This window comes from Leucopleurus acutus, assembly GCF_964270905.1.
Source record: "Leucopleurus acutus genome assembly, chromosome: 2".
Taxonomy (NCBI): domain Eukaryota; kingdom Metazoa; phylum Chordata; class Mammalia; order Artiodactyla; family Delphinidae; genus Leucopleurus; species Leucopleurus acutus.
In genome coordinates this window covers 183,952,094-183,972,709 of record NC_139143.1, presented here as the reverse complement: position 1 = coordinate 183,972,709, position 20,616 = coordinate 183,952,094, and the positions used below count along the sequence as shown (strand labels likewise).

General features: G+C 44.8%; 1 protein-coding gene across 6 annotated transcripts in view; it reads left to right on the top strand.

Annotated features, from left to right (window-relative positions):
- The window catches only part of VPS13D (vacuolar protein sorting 13 homolog D), a 245,178-nt gene that overhangs the window by 186,151 nt on the left and 38,411 nt on the right, over positions 1 to 20,616 (top strand). For 5 of the 6 annotated variants that reach the window (XM_082834553.1, XM_082834548.1, XM_082834549.1 and 2 more), the window contains 2 exons: positions 5,153 to 5,285; positions 8,244 to 8,439. The exons of the other annotated variant lie outside the window; for it this stretch is intronic. In XM_082834553.1, the coding sequence (XP_082690679.1) occupies positions 5,153 to 5,285; positions 8,244 to 8,439 (329 nt within the window). The remainder of the gene's footprint in view (positions 1 to 5,152; positions 5,286 to 8,243; positions 8,440 to 20,616) is intronic. 6 annotated transcript variants of the gene reach the window in all.

Genomic DNA, 20,616 nt, shown 5'->3' with positions numbered 1-20,616 from the left:
TGCCAGGCATTTTGCATTATCTCCTTAACCCTTCAAAGCAGCCCTTTAGACTGTTTTTTTCAGAACCAAACTGAGGTTCCAGGAAGTTAAGCAGCTCTCACCAGCTTGCACAGCACGCACGGTAAGGACTTGACTCCTTTGCCCCTGCCTTTTGACTGCGTCATGGCAGCACCCCCGGAGTTCACGGCGCCCTTCCTCCTTCTGGCACCGTATAGCTGGGGTTCTGGGTTTCCACTTTCTAGCATAGCTTGTTGCAGGCTATGGCGGCTCTGAGACCTGCAGCCGTACAGCCTTACGCTGGAAGAAGGACTCTCCCTCACACACGAACTCCTAATACTTCTCTACCTTTTCCTGTGCTGCGTGGGTCACATCGGCCCTGGTGACAAGGAAGATGCTGTCATCAGCAATAACTCAGTGGAGCAAGGATACTAAAGAGAAAATTTCCATTAGGCAAATAACTGTGAAAGAAGAACCCCAGAGCAGGGGGAGAAATTCAAGCCCAGGCTTCTGTTACACTGGCCAAATATCTTTGGCATCCCATGCTTGCTGAATCTCCTAAAAGGGTCAGGAAAACTGATAGGACGAAACAGAGGGACACAGTGTAAATTTTTTCTCTTGCATCATTCCAGCATCTACTTGAATTTCAGTTTTATAAAATCAGCTGTTCTGAGCCCGGCTCTAAACCCAGGCTAATTTGTAGTGGCTCCGTTGCTGTAGACAGTGGGGTTATTTTTGGAAGGTGGGGTATTGACACGTAGTGTGTGTCAGCTACGCAGTAGAATGGGCATCTTGAAGTACTTCTGGGATTTTTACCCCCTTGCTGAAAATACGGCTTTATAGAAATTAATGACTTCTGGCTGTGGCCAGAATTCACAAGTGTGGCATGTGCTAAAGCGTCCTTCAGTGAAAGAAGGGGGGAAGTCACTGTTGTTTTTGCAAGGGTAATAGCAGGTTTTCTGAAGGACATCCTGTTCCTTCAGAACCTTTCATTTTAGCTAGGACGGTATTCACTTGCAGCCTTAAGTTTTTTGTGGACTTGAAATGGCTACCAAGTGAGCTATATTGACCTAAGTCCCTGTAAATGCTCCTTCTGGTGTTGAGGTGTAGCTTACACTGAGTGGAGTTACGAGTTAGCTACAGATCACCCTCCAATTGCTAGCTCATGCTGTCTGCTCTGGTGCTTCCCTCCCTGACAGCTTCCGCTGTACCGGGGACACACCTGCCAGATGCTTTATGTGCTCACTGCCTCATTTAATCCTCACAACAACCCTGCAGAATCCGATTGTACCTATTTTGCATGTGAAGAAATTGAAGTTTGGATAACTCAATACTGTTTTTCTTGAGTGCTTCGTGTATTAGGCTCTGTGCTAAGTGCTTTGCACGTTTTATCTAATCCTTATGGCATCCTTGCAGATGGCTATTCTTATTCCCATTTGAAGATGGGGAAACAGAGGCTCACAGAGGCGAAGTTACTTGTCCATGATCTCGCAGCTATTAAATGTCACAGTCAGAATTCGAGCTCACGTGTAAATGTCTTTCCCTTATGCCACTTACCTATCTTCTTGGAGGAGAGAGGCAGACACAACTTGTGATTTATGCTTCTCCTTCACAAGCCTGGGGCGCAGGAGGGTTCCGTACATGTTTGACTGATTAGTTGTTTGACTGGGTGCAGAGCTGGATTGGACTTGCTTGTATCCTGATGATTTTCAGCTTTCCCTCCAGTGCCTCTGGGATTGGTTTTCCTTTGTTTGAGTATCTGCCCCCAGGCTTCATTTCCCATTTGGAGCATCTGCTATGAAAAAGTTTCAGCCTGAGCTCGATTTTCAATGCATATGGCTTTTCTTTTTAAAATGCAGAGGCAGAGCTGGGGTGGGTGGTGAAGCCTGTCCTGCACCAGCGACTCCCACATGATGTTGTAGCTCTCATGGGAATCTCTGCTCTGTTTGGATGATCATTTTCAAAGTCAAGGACATGTGTGAAACAACGCTTCCAGCCTCAGGGAAGACCAGTTCCAGAGGGCACCCATAAAGAGTGCTTACTGGAATCACCTCCCCCTACAGCCCATGTGTTCTCACCCTTTGAGGGAGAAATAAGATACGGGGTGTGATTTACTTTCCCACTGAGGTGGGGAATGAGAGATGGAATTAAGGATGACTCAGTGCTCCCACAGTGAGAGAAGGCCACAAGCTTTGTGGTGCCCTGGATTCAATACTCAGAAGCCCAGTGGACTGGCCTGAAGCCCAGCCTCTGACCCTTCATCTGGCTGGCTTCGGTTTAGTTCCTATAAAATGTCTCTCCCTGTAAAATCTTATTACTCTCTCATCAGTACGGGTTTGGTCGGATCATGGATTTTCTACATCATTGCAAGTTTTCTGAGTTCTCAACGTCACATTTCTAGGGGTGAAGACTTTTGTAGTCATTTCCTGTTAATACAATATCTTTGTACCCTTTACTTCCACCCACAAGTGACAAAGGACAAGCCCAGTTGGCTTACACAGTAATATTTTAATAGATAGAGAGGTGGTAATTCAAATGGAATCCCTAGAGTAGGTGGAGTAGGTGTGGGCACCTTTCCAGGGCAGTGGTGAGGCCCCTGAGAAGCACATGGAAGAATCCAGCATTTAGAGGGACGAGTGATCTCTTAGGTCATCTTATCCCATCCTCCTGAGGTCAACATGGTGTTTTCGTGCAGAAAACACCCAAGACCGGTTGGTGCTGGGGTGCCGGGGCTGCTGCAACAGAATCAGCTGGCAGTTAGGCTCCCTCATAGACCTTGGATATTGAACTTGTTCTCTTGATGGACGGGGTCAGTTATAGGAAAGGGGTTGGTACTGGGCAGTTTGCCTGGATTATTCCCCCATATTCTCTTGGGGGGAAAAGTATTATGAGGTTTTTAACTTCTTCCTAGTTGGCTGCCAGGTAAACAGGACGTTAATTTAATATCCCTTCCAGGGAGATCTCTCTTCTCCAGGAAGGTAAGAGCTGAACCGCCCTCTCACCTTTTCTGTAATATCAGGGGGAGGCATTTTTGTCCACACCCTAAATGAGGGCCACTGGCAGCCTACATAATTCCAGAACATAGCAGGAACTCTTTCCAAAACAAGGGTCACATTTCTCTCTCTTCACTTGATTCCCAAGTGCGTGTGCACTTTGTGTTCCAGGTTCTTGTAGCTGTTTCATGTATGGAATTGTTATCTTCCTAACGAGACTGTCATTTTTGAGACTAGGTCCAAGGCTGCTATTCATTTGTATCCTCAGCAGTACCTAAATCTGTGCTGGGCCCAGAGTAAGTGCTTAATAAAGACATTCTAACTTGGATCGTAGATCACAAACTGTCAGAGCTGGAAAGGACTTTGGAAACCACCAAGTCCAACACTCTAATTTTATAAATGGTACCACTCCAAAAATTCACTTTGGAGGCTGGTGTTTATCTGCTGGAAAGAGAGGGTTTTTTGTTTTGTTTTGTTTTGTTTTGTTGATGTTAAAGCCTAGTGCAAATGACCATAAATCTAAACCTGTGAAAGGCTTTCTTCAAATGGTGCAGGATGTTCCTCCTTGGACTAGTAGCTGACTAATAATAACAGTAAGAATGCTAACTAGATTCCCACCCTGAGCCGCTGTCACTGATTCCTTTAGCCACATGACAGTGTCAGGACTATCTCCATTCTCCAGATGCCGAGAGGGAGGTGCTGCGGTCAGGCACCTGGCTCAGGGTCACGTGGCCACCGGAATGGTCGAGACTAGTATCTGGTTTGGCCAGACCCCTGAGCTCGTGGCCCGCAGGGGCTCTCAAGTGGGATCCCCCACTTAGTACAGAATCCCATGGTGTCTCCATCCTAAAGGAAAGTGTAAAATCACTTTTCATTAACCAGTTCTCTAATTAAACAGGGAGTGACAGGGAAGGTTAGGCAAAAAAGCAAGTAATGATAAGGATTGCATCTCCAGAAAGGTCCGTGATCACTGCCTGAGATCATAAAAGCTTTTGGTCAGAGGGAAAGGAATGAGAGCTCCCAAGTCTTGCTCCAGGAACCGTTGCTTTACATGGAACTGCTGTTCCTTCCCCTAGTCTCTCTTCTGTGCCCAGAACTCTCACCTTCCCTCGTCTCTCGTGTCAGAAGCCTCAGGACTGATGGCTTTCAGGGCAGATCTGTGTGCCCCTCCTTGCCAAAGCAGAATGAAATAGCCTTGTGATGGCCAGGCTGCCAGTGTACCGGGTCCTCACCGCAGGCTGTTTGCCTCGAGTCGTTCCTCTGAGCTTTGTATCTAAATAACATTCCTGTGAGTTTTCTAAAAGGTTAGTCCTGGGTCATTGGCACTTAAACCACTTGTTTTGGTAGATCCTTCTCGAGAAGGTTAATTACATATTTGATATCCTTCCCTTTTTATGTCTGAATGATGAGGGTAAGTACCCTGTGGTTTATTAACTGTCACTTTAAACCTTTTCAAATTGTCTTGTGACAAAACAGAGTTTTATGTCCTTTTTATCCAGCTTTGATGGATGAGACAGCTTCTATGGTTAAAGTATGCCAGGATAAATAAAATCTCTCTCTGATTGTTGGGGGAGGATTTTGCATTTGAAGTCATGGGTTCAAGTCTGCCACTTTGTATGGAAGGTAACCTAACCTGTTAACCTTTCCATAGACTTTGTTTTTCTTTTGACAAATGGAGCTGGGCACCTAGGCACTTGGTAACTGTTGAATAAGTGAAAGAAAAGGCATCTCAAAATGTGGATGCCAAATCCTGAAGCAACAGTTGGCCACATTTCTATTTTGAATCCCACTAATTCTTAAGGCAAAGAGCCTCTGTCCTTACCGTTATAGAATCCCAAAGCTCACCTCTCCTCCCTGAGGCCATTTTGTTATACCTTTAATTTTTCAGTAAGTTTGCAATAGGACTGTGAAAGGTAAATGTCATTATGGACTTCTGGTAGTTGTTTGCAAGCCTTGTGTCCACCTGTGTAAATGTCCCACAATTGGTTTTGTGTCCAGTGCTTGAAAACCACTCTTCCGGGACACACAGTATATGTAATTCAGCAATTAATCTCTCTCTCACTCAGTATTTACTGACTCCCGGCTAAGAGCAAGGGAAGGTATTTATTTAAAATAATTAAAACAGTAAAAAGTCTTTTCCTTCTGTTTTGTATTCATTCCAGTTTGCGGGGACGTTGTCAGATGGCTTAGGGAAGACGATGGACAATCGCCATCAGTCGGAGCGGGAGTACATCAGATACCACGCGGCCACGAGTGGTGAACACCTTGTAGCTGGCATCCACGGCCTGGCTCACGGTGAGTCATGTGATATCAGGCCGCAGAAGAGTGGCTCTTCTGCCCCAGTTCCTCGGAGGTGCCTTTTGCCCATCCAATTGCAAGAGGAAACCCTAGCTTGGTATCTGGGTGTGCCTGAAAGCCCTCCAAGCTCTCTTGTTCTGTCCTCCCTGGGTTGAAATGTTACAGCCTGTGAGAACTCTTCATTCATTTTCAAAATGTTGTGCACATTGCAGTTCCTTCCTGTTCTCTGGCTTCTGTCCCCGAAGTGTCCTAAGGTATAAAGATCGGAACTCCTTTTTAGAATGTAGGACTGCTGCTTCCAGACTTCCCTTCTGCTTACGGATTATTCCTTCCAGAGAAAGCAAAAAGTGAAACTGGCTGCCAGGTTTGTGGCCCAGACGTTTTTGAGTCTTGTATAAAAGCACATTCACAGGGATTACACATCCTTGTGCCCAGGAGGTGTAGGAGGTGGCATGAGCCTGTTAAGTCTCTGAATTTGTTTGAATTCTGATTTTTAATGTTTCAGTCTGACTCATTTGCCTTTTGTTGCATCAGCAACTTCTCAGCATGGCGTTGAAGGCCCCTAGGAAAGTAAACCCAGCCAGCTCTTCCCTCCACTGTCCCCCAGCCACACTATATTCCAGCCACCCAGAGCCATGTCCTGCTCCGCAGACGTGCCTCCAAGTCATTGATCACTCATGTTTCTTCTGCCCTCCCCTTCCTGTGCCTCACTTCCTTGCCTTTCATAATCCTACTCCACCTACAAGTCTCAACTCAGATGACGTTTGCCCAGCTCCACTGTCAGCAGTTAGAATCGATGATGATTTGAGCACACGAGGCGGTCTGGGTTGTGTATGTAGCTAGCTCTGTGTGTCTTGCTTTCCTGATGGGCTGCGAGGGCCAGGAGAGCATAAAGACCACCTCTAGTCACGTTTGTACTTGGGCAGAGCCTCACGTGATGCCTGGCGTATAGCTCATGCTTAGTAATGGTTGTAAACTAAACTGTTGGTACCAGATTCTTAGGACTAGTCTGAAGCTATCAGAAGTTATATCAAGGTTAATCAAGTCTTGATTGTCTGCATTTGGAGGAAAAAAGAAGGAATAGACATAATAAAAAAATCATGTTTTTCTTAGTTTTTGTTTATCAAGTTTCCTAATGGTGAGGATTGGATCAAAATACCTCTGCTTTTCCTCGGCCTGCCCAACTGGAAGGCGAGCAGCCCCCAAGGAGACGTCCAGCTAGAAGTAAAATTTGGCTGAAATTGATCTGTTTATGGACTTGAAAAGTAGATTGTTGGGCAGTCATTTGGGTTTAAAGATGTAATCATTCTTTCTAGTAACTGTAACTCAGAGGACTGGTTTTTTTTTTTTGTTTTAATGAGTATAAAGTGCTCTGCTATGTGTACTTGTCTTTATCTGTCCAGCATCCTTGTGATGCAGAGAGAAAGCATGGCTGTCCTCACTTTTTAGATGGACATGCCAGTGTGCCAAGAAAATGAGTGATTGTCTCAAGGTTGTAAAATCCCTTCCAACCAAGGATCCTTCAGATAATATGTACAACACCTCCAGGAGCCAATTAGGCCATTCTAAGACCAAGAACCAGTGGCCTCATCCAAGGAGGACCCATTAAGCCCTGGGATATATGAAAGCAGTAGCCTAGAGTGAGATCCTTCCTTCAGGATGAAAAAAAAAACCCTTAAAAGATAACAAGAACCAGAAGCAATTGAATCTCCTTGGTTTAAAAACTGGGAGGCATGCTCCGTTCTCCCTGTAGGCCCTGCTTGACCCAGGTTTAGTAATGTTCTGTCTCTGTCATGAGCTTTGTTCAAAAGTTTGGGAAAGGCATGTTGCCTCACTGGAGCAAATGGACCCAGGATGCAAAAGAAATGTTGTGAATTGTTAGTACATTCTCACCCAAGGAATTTCCTTTACCAATTTGTCTCACTGGAGCTGAAGCGTCTAGAGAGTCCTCATACCCCCACTGTCAAAGGGTAAACACCCTGTGAGTGTCCCTGGCACAAATCCTGGAAATGCTTTTTCCCTGCAATGCCTGTGTCCTCTCCAGCCTTTGCCAACTTCTGGCCACTTTTGAGGCTCTTTAAGGTCACTGTTGTCAACTTTCAAAATGTTTGGAATGTCCTTTTGACTTAGGTTGGTCTTTTGAACTGGCTGCATGGAGGGTCCCTGCTGGCTTTGGCAGCTTTGGGGGTGCCCTTCATCAAGGCTTCCCCCTTTACTCTGATCGCCTACACCTGTTTCAGCAAAGTGTGCGGTAGCTTTACCCCATTTCAGACATTTGGTGGTGTTTGTCAGTCACACAGTATTCTTTGAAAACTGAGGATTTATATTTAGTCATCTCTCCACCTTATGTTTTATGGGATCCCCACTTTCCCCAAGGGCCCTGTTTGCTAGTCTGTCAATTAATCCTGCGTCTACACCCTCTCCTGATTGCGCATATGCTATTCATGCTCTAAAATTAAAAAGTAGTCACTGTTAACCTCTTCGCTTTACTTTGATTCTTTTTTTGTGTGTGTGTGGTACGCGGGCCTCTCACAGCTGTGGCCTCTCCCGTTGCGGAGCACAGGCTCCGCACGCGCAGGCTCAGCGGCCATGGCTCACGGGCCCAGCCGCTCTGCGGCATGTGGGATCTTCCCGGACCGGGGCACAAACCCGTGTCCCCTACATCGGCAAGCGGACTCTAAACCACTGCGCCACCAGGGAACCCCTCTTTGATTCTTTTAAAAGTGAAACGCGCTTTACTTCTGACCAATATGTAATGTATATTCTCTGACTCTAAACTCAGTGGGCAAGTCTGCTGCCTCCCCATCTTGAGTTGGCCTGCCTGTGACCTATCAAGAGATTGACATTATGCCCCTAAGTTTACCTTGCCAGGTGCATGGAATTGAGGGGTTTGTCTTTAAATGCTTTTGCTTTTGTCCTTGGCCAGCTTACAATAGCCCTTGTCTTTTCTGCTAGGTATCATTGGTGGACTGACCAGTGTTATAACCTCAACGGTGGAAGGTGTGAAAACAGAAGGGGGTGTCAGCGGTTTCATATCTGGCCTTGGGAAGGGGCTTGTTGGCACTGTAACCAAGCCAGTGGCAGGCGCCCTGGACTTTGCATCAGAAACAGCCCAGGCGGTGAGAGACACAGCCACACTTAGTGGCCCCAGGTCAGTGGTTGTCGGAGGAGTGGCTTGTGCAGTTTCCAGCCCGGGTCTGCTGCCTCTCCTGAGCCGTACTGATATGTTGAATCCTATACTTTTTCTGCCTTAATGATGTGATTTTTAAAAATTTGAATACATGTAACTAAAATTTCTGACCTGCCTAATATAGAGGCATGAAAATGAGGCACAAAAATCTGGCATGAATTTTTCCAGATCTATTTTTATATCTGTATCTATCTATCTGTATCTATATCTGCATGTACTGGATATGTGTGTGTGTGTGTGTGTGTGTGTGTGTGTGTGTGTGTGTGTGTGTGATGTTGTTTTTCATTAGAGGAGTCAGAAATACGATTGGATCCTTACACACGTTCCCTGTTCACCAAACTAACTAGACCCCTACATGCCCATTAAGAATACTCTCAGGCCGTAGGCTGTGTCTTGCTCCGAGACCCCATGGGGTGGTTTGAGAATCCCTGCAACTGCGGTTCACCACATGGGTCTGTCCCTTCTTAGCTCTCCTTCCACTTGAAAGTGCCAGCCAGTTCCCCAACCTCATAAAGAAACTCCCCAAGGAAGTTGGCAGTTCTTCTGTGGGATGCTGTCTTGCCTTGATACCAGCTGAGACAGGAAATCAGTGACAGCCCATATGGCTCCAAATCTCATAGAATCCAACAACTTTAACTTCGCTCTTTGTGTTAGTGGCCTATTTTAGCCTCCCTTTTTCAGAGTGACTAATTGGGGATCTTATCAACAAAGGGTATAATGAATGTTACGGTTCCCAGCCAAGCTGGACTCCACTTAAGCCCAGGAGGATTTCGCTGCTGCCTGGTTAATGGATATTCCCTGAGTGAATCAGTGTCCCCTTTTAGAACGCCTAGGGCCTAGGCCACGTCCACACCCTGTCGCTCCCTCAAATAGGATTTGAAGTGAAACCGTCCCCAGTTAAAATGAATCCATTTTCTGTCACAAGGAAACCTTACTGATGACACATTACTGCACTAGGGGAAATACTTAAGATTGTAGACTGGGACCACGTAATATGTTCTGCCAGAAAGTCTTCCATCTGGAAGCAGCTGCTTTTTTAAAAAAGGATCTGTAGGGTTTACTTTAGTTAATTTTACATTCTCTTCTCGGACACAGAGCTGAAATAATCCTTGAGTCTATTTTGAAGCATTTATGGAGTTGGGAAGAGGGGCAGGAGGGAGCCTTCGAAAGCGTCTCCAGTTAGTTTTTCCATGTCTGCTCAAAGCCCAGGAAGTCCGCCACAGGTATCTTGTTAGGACGGTAAGACCTAATGAAGCACGAGTAAAGCGGAAGGCCCCTAAGAATTCCAGAAGATCCATCCTCATCCTTAAAATCCGAGAGTGGTCAAGGGACTAAGTGAGTTGTTTCCAAAAGGGTCTGAGATGTATGTGTTAAATTGAGAAATATTATATTTTGTGCTGTAAACTCGAATGATGTTGACCAGAAAGAAATCACTTGCATTTTATACACTGTCAGTTTGGAAATCTTGATAAAGTTTTGCATATTTTTTAGGGCACAAAATGGTTGCTGCAGAAAGGTGGTGGTGTCATTTTTACCAGTTGTCTGGCTTTGCTGTAGAAGGTTCTGTTTAGTGTCAGTCAGTGTATATCTGTCACTCATTCATTTTTCAGTCAGTAAATATTGATTGAAAATTGCCTAAGAACTCAGGGTTGGGAATATAGCAGAAAGCAAGGCTGTCCCTAGTCTCAAAGGACTTACAGTCAAGCGGGGCAGCAAACGTAAAACAAATAATCATATAAATAATAAATTTGCTAAAATTGTGATACATAACACAGGAGATTTACAGAGTGCTGTGAGACTGTATAATTAGAGAAGGCGAGGAGTAGAAGGTTTGCTAACGTGGGGTCAGTGGGGTCAAGGGAAGTGACTTTCCTAGGGAAGTGATATTTGAGATGAAGCCTGAAGTAGAAGTATGACTTGGCCAGGTGAAGCGAAGAAAGAATCACCTTCTAGGTAAAGGGGTGCAGGGAAGCTATGCCGCTTGTCTCAAAGCGACCAGCAGTTGGGCAGTCTAATTCAAGTGCCCAGAATGGCTGTCTTCTAGTCACTCACTCCTCCTAGAAACAAAAGCTCTAGTGATGAGTGAGGGGCAGCCAGCTAGCCGTGGGCCTACAGACACGGAAGCTCAAAGCGGGGGGCATTAAGCTGCTGCCTCTCCTCTCTGTCCCTGGAGGAGCCAGTAGTGGGAGAGCCAAGGCTGCAGTTACCACGTGCTAGACCTGTGAACTGAGGGCCTCAGAGAAGCTTGGCCCTTTACCCTTCATTGCACTGAAAAGGCACTACAGATTCTTCGGAAACTCTTTAACCAATTTCCCTTAGTCCATTCGTCTAGATCCAAAAGTAGGGTTATTAACAAGGAGCCAAGCACTAGAGAGAAAAGAGCACTTGACCCCGAAAACAATAGCACTTGGCCCCCACCCCCTTACCTATGAGCTTTGGGCCCTTGGTCAAGCCTCCTAGCCTCTCCAAGCCTCAGTTTCTTCCTCTATGAACTGGGATGAATGTACCTGTTTGTTTATTCTCTCTCTCAGAGGTTTGAAGCCCAACCAGAGTTATTTTAATGTGGATGCTGTAAAGAACTATAAAATGCTGGGTGATATTACTTTTGAAGTCACATTAAAGGAGCAGAGAGATTTTTGCAGGTGGAGAAATGTTGCAGTGCCTTAAGGGTTTGTTCTGATGACACTGTAATCTCTTAGGAACGTACTAGCTCTACCAAGGGATAAATCACCCTGATTTCTTGGAAGTGAGTTATAACTGTCTCCAACCATCCCTGTTGATTGAACAGGATCCAGGGGTGTTACTCAGGGTTTTTCCCCACTGTTTAGACAACAGGGACTAACTAATGATTTGAAGGGATTAGAAGTGAGATTCTGACCGAGGGCTGACCTGAGTCCAGGGACTGAGCCAGCGATAGAACCCAGGAGTCCAAGGGCTCTGCCTCTGAGTCCGCTCTTGGAATGAGACTTTCTGCTTCCTTTGTAATATTTCATCCAAGTGAGGGCTTAGATCTTAGCATCTATGTTTTAACTGACCCAAATTTTAAGCAGATGATAGCAAAGTAAGCCATAAAACTGTGGAAGGCTATTCCTTCCAGTAATCCATCTGAAAAGTGGCCTTACAGGAAATATTGGCTCCTTTTTGTGTTTATTTGAACATGATTTTATTTATAGGGAACCCCCCCACACTTGAGTTCTTTTAGATTAAAATACTTCCAAGTTCCTCTCCTTGTTGGAGTGTGCAGGCATTCCAAGAAGACAGCCACCTAACTTTTCCCTGAAATTTCCATGCAATCTAACAGTTCTTGGGAAGGCAGGTGGGGGTGGGGGAGAGGAGAGGGTGGAGGACAGCAGAGCCTTTGGCCTCAACATGAATGCTGCGGACCCGTATCCCCTGCTGCATTTGTTAACCGTACAAGTATGTGTGGTTTGGAACTGAAGGAAGAAGCCTTTTCCAAGGCAACGTTCTGCTGGCTCAGGTTGCATCTTCTCGTCTCTGTGTGTTGAGCCACATTTGTCTGTTCCCAAGTAAAGTTTATGAAAATGGCACCGATGCAGCCACACTTGTGGTACCACTGAAGTCATGTAGACAAGCCCACCACCCTTCAGGAGACCGGGCCAAAGCAGGGCGCCCGCTGGGCTTGCACGTCCAGTTCTCTGCGTGTGTGGTGGTATTTGCTGGTAGCGTTTAAAAAGATACTTGGGTAGAAAGCCTCAGAGACCCAGGAGCAGCAAAAACACCATGGAAAAGAAAGAAGGGTCTGACCCTGAGCTATTTATTTGCTTGTTTATTTCTCTGAGTACCATACGTCGTACACTTGGGGTCGCATGACGTTTCAAGAAAGTAGCAGATGAAGATTTATGAAGCTGGGCCCCTGGGGTTTCCTCCAAAATATTTCTTCACCTTTTTCGTCAAGACCCAGAACAGGGGGGAGAAGAGGGAGCTGGCAGAACTTGAAATATTTAAACTAATTTAGCAAAGCTCAGGAGTGTTGGGGCTTATCTCATTATTTAAGTTAGATAAGGAAGAAGGGGGAACCTGAAGGATAATGATAGATCATTGTTTAAGGACATAGCATCAGGACTCTGATAATGTTCTGGAATCCCGGGACCCTTGTATTGTGCACGTAGATGTAAATTCCAGTTGCTCTGAGAGCTTTTGAGTAACCATTTGGTTGGTTTCACAGAAAAGATTTACGGTGGGCATATTTGACTTCTTCAGTGCACATACTCCCAAGACACCATCCAAAATCTGTTAGAGACTTGCCACTCTTAGATGTGAAATTGAAATGGATTTTTTTCAGGAAAAACCCTTTTTGTTAGTGTTTGCATCTTACCCATGACTCTCCAGGATAAAAGGTCATCAGAGCCTGAATGCTGTCAGGTTGGACAGGTGAGAAGAAAATCAGCAAAGGGCATTTAGGGAAGGCTTCTCCTGCTCTTCCATTCTAGTCTGGCAACACTGCTCTGAGAGCAGCTGTTTGCCCTTCTTGGTATCATACATAACACATCAAGCAGAATTGGCTTGAATTAAGCCTTTAGGGAACTTCCAAAGGTAAAAATCGAATAAAAATTTAAATGTTTCTTAGGATATATACCAGAGCTCTCAGTTTTTTCCACCAGTGTTTCCTTCGGAGGCAGAGCACGGTGGACCGATGCCCCATGGATCTGGAGGCAGAGCCAGTCCACCATTTCCTGGAAAGTTTCTGTTTCATCTTAAAACTCTAAATGAACTTTACAGTTTACCCCATGTTTGTTTTAATAGGGTAATGTTTTTAATTGCTACCCAGTAAAATTAGCCATTCAGAAAGATACACCGTGTCATCCTGTAGCTCCTGCCTCCTGCTCGTTTAAGAAGCACAAGATACCCGTTCCAGATGATTCTGTAGACCCTCATGGCATCGATACAAAGCCGTGGTTACTGGTCTGGGTGAAAAGCAAGAGCCTAGTACAGGTTTGACCCTGAGGCTCTGTTTCTCATCTTCGGGCATATCTGTCTGCTGGCTTGGTGACCATCTGCTGGGGCCATGTTGACATGTCAGTTTTATCATGGGAAGGAACTCGATTTCAGTGACACTCAAAAAGTACTGTTGCGTCCGGCTGAAGGGAAGGGACTGTTCATATCTCTCCCGTTATCCAAAAGTGGCCCCGTGGCTCTAGGGACAGCCCCTTTGTCTGTCTTCTTCTCACCCTTGGGTGTGAGGTGAGAGCCCTGTGTTCTCACTTCCGGATCTTGCCACACCAGCCCTTTCCCAAGAATGCTTGAAGGTAGATGGATCCTTCTCTCACTCCTCCTGAGCAAACCCAGAAGAAGAAACAACATTCAGAGCTGTGCTAATGACATACGATGTCTCACTCGGGTCTGAAATTAAGCTGATGAAGTTACAGGATAAGACATTTTTAAGAAACATCTTAACAGTCCTTCATGCCTTATAAGTTAAAATTTCTCTCACAGGAACACAAGCAGAGAAATCTTATTTTCTAAGACAGACTTCTTCCCTCTTGCTGAACTCTAAATACTGTATTCCCCTTTCACTCAAAGGCTCCAGACGATGCCATTCTCATTATAACTTATGGAAAGCTCAAATCTGTTGATGGAAAAAAAAAAAAGTGTGTGTGTTCCTGCACACACATATTTGAGAAAAGCCTTTCCATTTCTGAAATCCCATGACTCATTTTTATGCAAGATTATCTGTTAGGGAAAAAAACCACTTTTTTGGTCATGGTACATTATTATCGTTTCTAGAAAGGAGAGCATCTATTTTTTGCCATTTTTGGCTTGCAGAGATGACTGACTTCATGGAAACGGCACTATCCTGCTTCCAAAAGTAAAAATAAATTGAATTCAGGCATGTACATCTTTGATGTACAGTCCTGCTATCTCAACTAGCAGGTCTTTGCTCAAAGAAAATAGAATGGAAAGTGTGATTGCTTTCTGATTTGGATTTCTTCCATTTAAAAATTAAATAGTCGGTCTAGCCCTTGCACATGTAGCCCCTTCCTTGTTCAATGACTTGATTTTTAAAACTCTGGAGTGACACCCAATCTTACATACATAAGATATGCATTTGAGATTTTTGCTTTGAACTTCAAGAGAAACAGAAGTGTATTTCTTCCTGAGAAAAATTTATATTCCCTGTATTAGAGAAGAATGAAAAGCCATTTAACTGTTGGTGGAATTCCTCTGGAAAGGCATTAGGTTTACTTATTTTTAGATTTTGATGGCAGTCCTATGTCTTTCATGGTTTTCCCTTACAGAATCATCCCTCTTTGCCCAGGATGAAATTGGAATCTCCCTTAAAGAAAGGATTCAGGTTTGAGTTCATATCCCCTGCTCCCAGAGAGCTTTAGCCAGTAAGAGAATTCTGAGATAGATAGAGGACATATGGGCTAGCAGAGAATTGAAGACTGTAGTATTGTTTCACACGTGAAGGCTTGTAATCTTTGGTGGAAGAAGAGGTAGGTTTGGGTGTTATTAACCCTGAGTTTCCTTGCCCCGATACCTTTATCTAGCACTCTTTTGCCAGACTGCCTCTCAGAGACAGACCTTTGCTAAGTTTCTCACTAATTTGTCAAATGGCGGGGGTGGGGGGGGGAATGAGATTGAACTAGTAAAACATTTTAATCACAGTATACCCTAAAAGAAAGTTTTATTATATTGGGCTTATGTAACTCAAATCAGGTTAACAGTGTTACTTTACTAACCTATATCCTTAGTGGATTTACTTTAATACGTAGAGGAAACTGATTTCCAATTAGCACAAAATTTATACATATGGGACCTTTTAGGACAAAGGTTCTCAAAATATGGTCTAAGGACCCCTGGGGAACCCTCAAACCTTCCAGGGATCTATAAGGTCAAACCTATCTTTCTCTATTTATACATTCATTCATATGTCGATATATAGATGGATAAACAACTATTTTTATCCTAATATTCTCTAATGAATGTACGGCAGAGTTTTCCAGGAGCTACACATACACAATGTGTGATATTACAACAGGTTGGCTGTAGAAGCAGATAAGAGAATGCAGCTGTTTTCGATTAAGTAAGACTTAAAGAGATTTGCAGAAATGTAAAACACTGCCATTCTTTGCACCCTTCTGTGACTCCATGAATATGCCACCAGTTAATATACCACCGGTTAATATACCTCTCTGCCTGGTTAATTTCCTTGACAAGTTATTCTATTTGAAAATATGGTGATGATCCGTCGTCCTGCTGACAAATAGCACATATCGGCAGTGGTGGATTAATATGGATCGAACTGTAGGAGCCGCCGTAATGGGATGCTTCACTTTGGCTTCCTGCCAACAATTGTCAGCCCTCCTGGTTTGCTCCTGACTTTTACTGGGTTTCTTGAAGTAACAGTTGGAAAGATTTTATCACATATCAGAAAGACCTCTCACAATAATTTACCTAATTTAGTCCTTCACCTTAACCTACTATCCCAATAAATTTTAACTTCAGCAGCATGGTAAGTGCACAGCAGATGACTTCAAAGTGCAAGGTCCATCTTGTCAGAAGGCCACTCGGTTGTGTTAGCAGTGCCCTGAGCTTGTTCAGGAAATCGAGAAGGCATATCTCTGTCAGACTTTACTTGGCAAAACCTCAGTTTTCTACCCTAGCAAAGTTGGTGAGCAGGATAAACCTACAATATTTGGATAAGCTCCTTTGAACTCCTTGTGGAAAGCAGTTTTTATGAGGCAGTTTTTCTGTGTTAACACCAGAGACAGCTCCTAGTAGATTTTCCCCAAACATACTTCAAACATAGATAATGGCAGGGGTGACCCAAGCTGTATCATAAAACCCAGGGACTGCTGAAAACTTCAAAGGAGAGTCAGAGCAGAACTTCACCTCTCATTATGAGGAGGATGGGCCACAGGAATCCTGGCTCACCCTGGTGGCTTGGGACTGGTTGAATCCAGTGTAACCTCACTGAATACTTCCAGGATGAACGGAGGACAGGGCTCTTCGTTCCCCTAGACTTTACCGAGCTACTCCAGCAGCACGGTTAGGGTAGCGAGACTGGCACCTGCCCACCTGCCGGGGCATCAGGAGGCCAGATTACCATGTGTGAGTACCTTCATATCCCTAGTGAAAAGATGCGAACCTCAGAGAGTTTTTATGTTTTTGTTTGAACTAATAGGAGCCCCATTAATTCAGTTAATGAGCTTGTGATATTCAGACCTGATTGCTTAGTGAGCTCTCTGGTTTCACGTGTAGGCGAATTGACAGTAGAAATTCATCAAGTGGTGAAGCATTGACCTCCTACTGTATTCCAGGCATATAATAGGTATTAAGTACCAAGAATAGTTAAATCCTGGAGTACAGACTGCTGTGAGGAATCTTCCAGATTCTTGAGAAATCATCAAGCTGTTTGTGGGTTAATATTCTTGAATTATTCTTACATGTCCATTGAAGCAAGTTGCCGGTGGCTTTCTTGAAGTACCCCTTTATTGGTGATTTGACTTGCTGTTTGTTCGTAAAAACACCAAAACTGCATTTGTATGTCAGTGGTGTATATGGGGTGGTGTGTGTTGGTGTCTACTTGGTAGTTGCAGGCACTTTTTCCACATCATTAGGTCTGTCACAGCCCTTTCAAAACAAATCATTATCATTTTACTGATTGTTTACAGTTGGATAATTATCTCTTGATTCTTCAATTATTCTTTCCACCTTATACATATTTACTGAATATTCTTTAGTGCCTACAGTTAATAAGAACAGTGCTTTTTAAAAAATCTTATCATGTTGACCTTAATGATCTCATTATAACTCATTATCTTTTTGTCTTTTCAAATTGAAGTTTATTTTCTCACAGTCCCTGCATGCCCGCACTTTCAGAAGTCCAAGACTCCTACGTGTGTGAACTCAAAACCCAGCAGTCAACTGCCCCACCCCACCTCTTCCCCGCTCCCCTGCAGGCAGCCACCTCCAGCACTTCTGGCTGTTTCTTCAATTGGAGGCATTTTCCTCCGTGTTTCTAAAAGAAAAAAAGTGACCGTAGTGCCGTTTCTTGATGTCATTTGACTTCCTACTGCTGTCCACACATGTCCCCCGCCCCCCTTACGCCCCACTTTTCAGTGTACTGTAGTTATACCATCATTTTCGGGTAAGTCAGTAATTCCATTTTTACATTATTACGGCTATGTAAATAATATTCCCAATGAAGCCATGTAGGTTACTAGGATTATGTTTCCCTTTTGGTTTAACTTTGTAGTTTGTTTTTTCCCCCTGGAGTCAGTAACCACTTTTATTATTGTTTGCTTAGTTTTATATACGCACATTCCCAATTTATCCTCAAACTCTTGTCGGGGTTCAGCTTTTTTTACTCTGAGATTAGTAACTCCTTTTTAAAAGATTTTTTGTATCTTCCTATTACTAATATATCTATACACTCTCCTGTATATGCTTTAAAATGTATTTAGTAATTAATTTATCAGTTACGTTTTTTTCCTTAGAGTGCCTTCCCCTAGCTGCCCCCTGCTCCTATCCGGACGGCCCGCTCTCTAGCTCCTCTGTAGAGCTAGCACCCTCGTTCTCTCCTGAGTTTCCTTCTCCTGTTTGTTTGTTTGTTTATTTATTTTTGGCTCTGTTGGGTTTTCGTTGCCGCACGGGGGCTACTGTTTGTTGCGGTGCGTGGGCTTCTCATTGCGTTTCTCTTGTTGCGGGGCGCGGGCTCAGTCGTTGTGGCACGCAGGCTCAGTAGTTGTGGCTCGTGGCTTGCAGGCTCAGTAGTTGTGGCTCGCGGGCCCTAGAGCGCAGGCTCAGTAGTTGTGGCGCCCGGGCTTAGTTGCTCTGCGGCATGTGGGATCTTCCCGGACCAGGGCTCGAACCCGTGTCCCCTGCATTGGCAGGCGGATTCTTAACCACTGCGCCACCAGGGAAGTCCTCTCCTATTTGTTTGTTTTGGTCTTCTTCTTTCACGAATAGAGACAGTTCTCAGATGTTTGGTGATTCTTGACTAGCTGTTCTCCTATTTTAAGATGAGGCACCGGTCAGCAGATTGAGGGGCTCCCTGTGTGGGGCCCGGGGCCTTGCCATGAAGGATCAGGTGGGGGGGACCTGTAGATGTTCGTCTTCTGCGGAGGAGGAGCAGGCTGGGCTGTAGGTGGGAGAGGGCCCTACAGGTCTCACCGCTTCTTATACAGACTTCCACCCAGTCTTCCTGTTTTCACCACCTCACAGACAGGCCTCCCTGTTCCTCCCCGATGCCCCAGGCCCTCAGAGCTCTTCGGTGCCTCCGTCTTTCTGAAATTTAGCAGTTAACCTACTAATTAGCTCACTGCTTTGTGGCTGCTACTCCCTCAGGCTTACATCTCAGCACCACTTGTCCATCTGCTCTTCAGCTTCTAAAACATTGTTGACACCTTCTCTTTATCCTTTTGGATCCGCGCCACCTGTATCCCTTTGCTTTCACTTTAGAGGGGTCTCTGGACTCAACGTGTCATATTTAATCAGTAGTTCTATAATTTAGATTTTTCATTAATTCATTCATCTTTTCTCGATGTCGTTTCTCCTCCACATCCAACTAGTAGCTCAGAATTAATGTGGTTTTACTGAAATCCATATACATTGTTTCTGCTAAAACATTCTTTGGAGTTTGGTGGTATTAATAAATAATAATATTGCTAACAATTTTAAACCTTTACTATGAATGTTTACTATGTCCTATGTACTTCACATGTATTATCTCATTTAATCACCCATGACAACTTTTGAACAGCATCTGCTTAGGCGGTCAGCGGCCCTTCTTTCCCAGGAAGATTTAGAACGCATCTGGAGAGAGGTCGTTGCTAGTCCCAACCCCGGCTTTACGTCTGGTATTGGTCTTTAATCTCTCATTCCGTGTGTTGTAAAGAAACAGGTTGTGGAAGGCTCTTGTCAGATCCCGGGAACATGAAAGAAATAGCACACCCCACAGTAGTGACATGGCCCTGTCCCCACCCCTCGCTGAACCATAAAAGCTATTCAGAGGGGCCGGCAGCTGGTGAGCAACTGTACTTAGATCCTGGGTGCTGATGGGTGTTCTGTAGTTTCCAGGGGAAAGTTGCTGAAAGCTTTCTTATCTTGACACGCCAAGGGCAAGAGGTCTTTCTTCAAAGAGAAGCGCTTGTTTCAGAAAGAGACGTGGAAAGAACATAAAGTCACAGGTCTTCCCCAGTTCTGGAGAAGAAGTGGGAAAGAGCGCTGTGGTAGCCAGTGGGAAAAGAAACGCAGCATTTGCGAGGATCAGGAAGGGGCTCCCAGAGCACTGCTTGGTTCCCACGTCTGTAACATGAGGTCAGAGGGCAGCCCTGGGTGTGAGTCATCTCACTGCTATTTCTTAGCTGTGGCCCAGAGCAAGTTTTTCCCCCTTAATATCTCCAAGGTGAGATTCCTTTGACTCGAGTGGAATAGGAATAATAATGCCTACCTCAGTGGGTGGTTGTATGGAGTAGGTGACATAATGTATATAAAGCACTTAGCCTGACGTGTGGCGTGTAATTAGGGCTCCAGAAATGGCATCTGTGTCAGTATTCTCTCTGAATATGGGGTGTTGAGCGTAAGTAAAACAGGGATTATACCTTTACCTCTTACTTATAGCCTGTCCCTGAAAACTTGCCAACCACTTGCTATAGTGCTAAGATGAGAAATTCATATGCCTTGCTGGGTTTTTGTCTTTCCCATTCTCTTTCTTCACACAGAATGGTTAAATTCAGGCCTACAAACCTATGCTTGTTACATGGTTAGAATTCTGGGTGGAGGAACTCACCTGGGCTCTCAGACTTCGTGTATGAGAACCCCACTGGAAAAGGTGTGCAGAGGCCACGAACTTGCCCTGAACCCGCTTGTGAAGAGCAGGTGATCCCAAACTATTGTTAGTGTCTGCTGTAAATGATATGCCTCTGGGTTCGAGCAGAGTTCAGCCAAAAGCCCCACATGACATGGAAGTCTGTCCTGGAGCCAGGTTTGTCGGGTAAAAGTTGTGTAGCGAATGTCTCCAGACATTGGCATCTGTTGTCTGCCAAGGGTAGGACAGCCGAGAATGATAGCGTGCTTAGGGAAATTCGGATGGGGCATGCGACCCTGTGACAGCTGACGCTGTTTCAGGCCACTGTTGCTCACCCAGCTCTTCTGATAAACAGCTCTAAA